Source organism: Salvelinus sp. IW2-2015, linkage group LG28 (assembly GCF_002910315.2).
Source record: "Salvelinus sp. IW2-2015 linkage group LG28, ASM291031v2, whole genome shotgun sequence".
Classification (NCBI taxonomy): domain Eukaryota; kingdom Metazoa; phylum Chordata; class Actinopteri; order Salmoniformes; family Salmonidae; genus Salvelinus; species Salvelinus sp. IW2-2015.
The window spans coordinates 24,444,394-24,448,350 of record NC_036868.1 but is presented as its reverse complement, the minus strand read 5'-3'; the positions used below and the strand labels follow the sequence as shown (position 1 = coordinate 24,448,350).

The window sequence follows — 3,957 nt, the reverse complement described above, 5'->3', positions numbered from 1 at the left end:
TACTGGTTAGAGTATGGATCTCACCTGGTATGGACAGGGGATGTGGTGTACTGGTTAGAGTATGGATCTCACCTGGTATGGACAGGGGATGTGGTACTCTCTGCAGCGCTCCTGTACCCAGGTAGTCTCCCAGACAGTCCTATAGCTGTTCTCATACAGGTAGCAGGCTATGACCGTCAGCAGAGGGACCAGGTAGAGCACAGAGAACACCCCGATACGGATCATAAACTTCACCAGCTTGTCTTGGTTCTCCTTCTCCAGAGGGATCTCCATACGGACGCGGTTCAACGCCAGGATGCCCGCGAGCAGCAACGCCACCCCCACCTAGAATCAGACAGAGTTGATATGGAAGGATTGGACAAAAGATGATGTCATAAGAAGACCAGTAAGTAAACTTGGTATATTGGTTRGGTAGCTAACAATTACAGTAATTTCCTTCAGTTCCATTCAGACAAACAGTGTCAACACGTTTACTGAACTTTGTGCATGTGCACACGTAAACTTTGCGCACACATACCCACAAAGGACATCCTACAAAGACTTTACTGAATCACCTAGGTTGCAGCCCAAATGCCACCCTATTCCCTATATAGGGAATAGGCTGCCATTTGKTACACACRCCATATCCCACTGTGACTCATTCCAGCCCTCTCACCAGTACATCCAGGCCCAGCGGAACCAGCAGGAACCATCTCAGCGCTGTGCGGTCATACAGCCCCACAAAACACACCCCGCTAACACTATCCCCTTCGATCTTGTTCATGGCCAGCAGAGTGACAGTCAGACAGCCGGGCAGGCCCCAGGCACAGGCATGGAAGATCAGGGCCTTCTTCTCGATGGCCTCGCTGCCCCACTTAGGCACGGCAGCCAGGAACCAGGTGATGGTGAGGATGACCCACCACACACTGCCAGCCATGGTGAAGAAGTAGAGCACCATGAACAGCAGAGTGCACACCTGGAGGAGGGGATGGGAGGAGAGAAGCAGAAGAGAACAAGGTTTAAAAAAGACTGAAGACATTGAAAATCCAAGAACATTGAAAATATCGTACCAACAATTTTTTTTAAAATGATATAATAGTCCTGAATGTCACAGAGAAAATGGTAAATCAAACAATCAATCAGTTAATTAAACAATCAGTTATCAATCAATCACTATGCGGCCGATGGGTCACCTTGTTATGGGAGCCCTGGGTGACGGTGGACGCCCGGAAGCGCCCGGGGCTCGCCGCGTTGCACGCCACCCGGTCCTCCAATAGGAAGCCCAGGAAGAAGACCAGGGACACCATCATGTAACACACGGCGTAGAAGATGATTGGMCGCTCCGGGTAGCGGAACCTGGACACGTCGATGAGGAAGGTGAGGAAGGTGAAGAGGGTTGCAGAGAGACATACGATAGACACCACGCCGATGAAGTAGCGGGCGAAGACCAGCTCGTCCCGCTGGAAGTACATGTTTGGGCAGGGGGGCGAGCAGTCCCTCACACCCAGGAAGGTGTAGCCCAGGTCGGGGTCGATCTTGAGCTCGCGGGGGCACCAGAAGCCATAGTCGCGCTGGACGGAGATGGGCGACTCTGTGGAGTCTGACCTGGACAGCAGGTCTACAGGACGGGGGTATGACTCGTCACAGTCTGGGAACCTGGGGGACGGAAAGGAAACAGCTTATGTCAGACACATTATATTTAAACTACAGAAAGACACAAAGGTAGTATTTTACAATACTGTTTCCACAGTTTTGACCGTGTATTTGCTAGGAAATCACGTGTTACCGTTGTGTAATTACCATTTTGCCATGTCATTCTTATTGATGCTATGGTACAGAATGACCAGGTATTTCCTGATAAATTAATGGTAAAAGGAATGATACCAAAAATTGAATGCATATTGGCAGAGAGGTGTGTGTGTGTGTGTGTGTGTGTGTGTGTGTGTGTGGTGTGTGTGTGTGTGTGTGTGTGTGTGTGTGTGTGTGTGTGTGTGTGTGTGTGTGTGTGTGTGCGTGCGTGCGTGCGTGCGTGCGTGCGTGCGTGCGTGCGTGCGTGCGTGCGTGCGTGCGTGCGTGCGTAGTGTGTACGTGTGTACGTGTGTAACAGCGTTGCCCTCCCCAAACACAAAGGACTCTCCAGAGTCCCTGTCCTGTGCCGGGTATCTGATGAACGGGGGGGGGTTGGGTTGGGTTACCAAGCCTGTTATACTCCTCCTCTCTCGCCGCCTTCCTTCTCCCTCCCTCTGTCTTATTGTGCCAGGTTGGGGGAGAAAGGGGGAGGAGGGGAGGAGGATTATGAGGATAGGGGACGGAGTTGTGTTTTTTGAGTCAGCTCCAAACTATGTCAGACAAAGTGATTCTGTCAGTTTGTGCTCTCATTTTGGCTTCACATGAATAATGCCCTGCTTTAGAAGACTGTTCTGTTGTCTGTGTGTGTGTGTCTCTTTAATGCTGAGGGTTGAGCGTTTGACAGGTTCTGTGGTAGATGCACAGTGTGCTTGACATACGGTGTGTGCGAGTGTCTCTGTGTGGTATGATTGTATATGACATGAGACGTATGATGTGTGTGAAACACAGACACACTCCATAACCCCGCCCTCTCATACTCAGCTGTGACTATACGCCTCCTGACAGTCTTGTGTTTTCCTCTCCCCTCCGCAGCCCTTCCACCCCATGGTGAACTTGCAGTGTTCGTCAGAACTCAGGATGTTCCTGTGTGCCCTCTACACTCCGGTGTGTACAGAGTACGGCACGCATGACACTGCCCTGCCGACGGCTGTGCCTGAGAGCCAAGGGAGACTGTTACAAACTCATGGACATGTTCGGCGTCACCTGGCCAGAAGAGATGGATTGTAACAGGTTAGTAGTCTACTGTACTGTAGGGTACACTTTTACAACACATGGGGCACATATACAGTGGGGAGAACAAGTATTTGATACACTGCCGATTTTGCAGGTTTTCCTACTTACAAAGCATGTAGAGGTCTGTAATTTTATCATAGGTACACTTCACTGTGAGAGACGGAATCTAAAACAAAATCCAGAAAATCACATTGTATGATTTTTAATAATTAATTTGCATTTTATTGCATGACATAAGTATTTGATACCTACCAACCAGTAAGAATTCCGGCTCTCACAGACCTGTTAGTTTTTCTTTAAGAAGCCCTCCTGTTCTCCACTCATTACTGTATAACTGCACCTGTTTGAACTCGTTACCTGTATAAAAGACACCTGTCCACCACACTCAATCAAACAGATTCCAACCTCTCCACAATGGCCAAGACCAGAGAGCTGTGTAAGGACATCAGGGATAAAATTGTAGACCTGCACAAGGCTGGGATGGGCAACAGGACAATAGGCAAGCAGCTTGGTGAGAAGAAACAACTGTTGGCGCAATTATTAGAAAATGGAAGAAGTTCAAGAATGACGGTCAATCACCCTCGGTCTGGGGCTCCATGCAAGATTTCACCTCGGGGCATCAATGATCATGAGGAAGGTGAGGGATCAGCCAGAACTACACGGCAGGAACCTGGTCAATGACCTGAAGAGAGCTGGGACCACAGTCTCAAAGAAAACCATTAGTAAACACACTACGCCGTCATGGATTAAAATCCTGCAGCGCACAGCAAGGTCCCCCTGCTTAAGCCAGTGCATGTCCAGCCTGTCTGAAGTTTGCCAATGACCATCTGGATGATCCAGAGGAGGAATGGGAGAAAGGTCATGTGGTCTGATGAGACAAAAATAGAAGCTTTTTGGTCTAACTCCACTCGCCGTGTTTGGAAGGAAGAAGAAGTATGAGTACAACCCCAAGAACACCATCCCAACCGTGAAGCATGGAGGTGGAAACATCATTCTTTGGGATGCTTTTCTGCAAAGGGACAGGACGACTGCACCGTATTGAGGGGAGGATGGATGGGGCCATGTATCGCGAGATCTTGGCCAACAACCTCCTTCCCTCAGTACGAGCATTGGAAG

The 3,957-nt window shown here is 49.5% G+C and overlaps 1 protein-coding gene across 1 annotated transcript in view; it reads right to left on the bottom strand.

Annotated features, from left to right (window-relative positions):
* Window positions 1-1,632, bottom strand: part of LOC111954353 (frizzled-3) — a 15,129-nt gene extending 13,497 nt beyond the window's left edge. Inside the window, exons 1-3 of the mRNA XM_023974024.2 lie at window positions 1,173-1,632; window positions 656-955; window positions 73-324 (exon numbers count right to left, since the gene is read on the bottom strand). Coding sequence (XP_023829792.2) covers window positions 73-324; window positions 656-955; window positions 1,173-1,451 — 831 coding nt within the window. The 5' untranslated portion in view covers window positions 1,452-1,632. The remainder of the gene's footprint in view (window positions 1-72; window positions 325-655; window positions 956-1,172) is intronic.
* Between the last annotated feature and the right edge of the window lie 2,325 nt (window positions 1,633-3,957).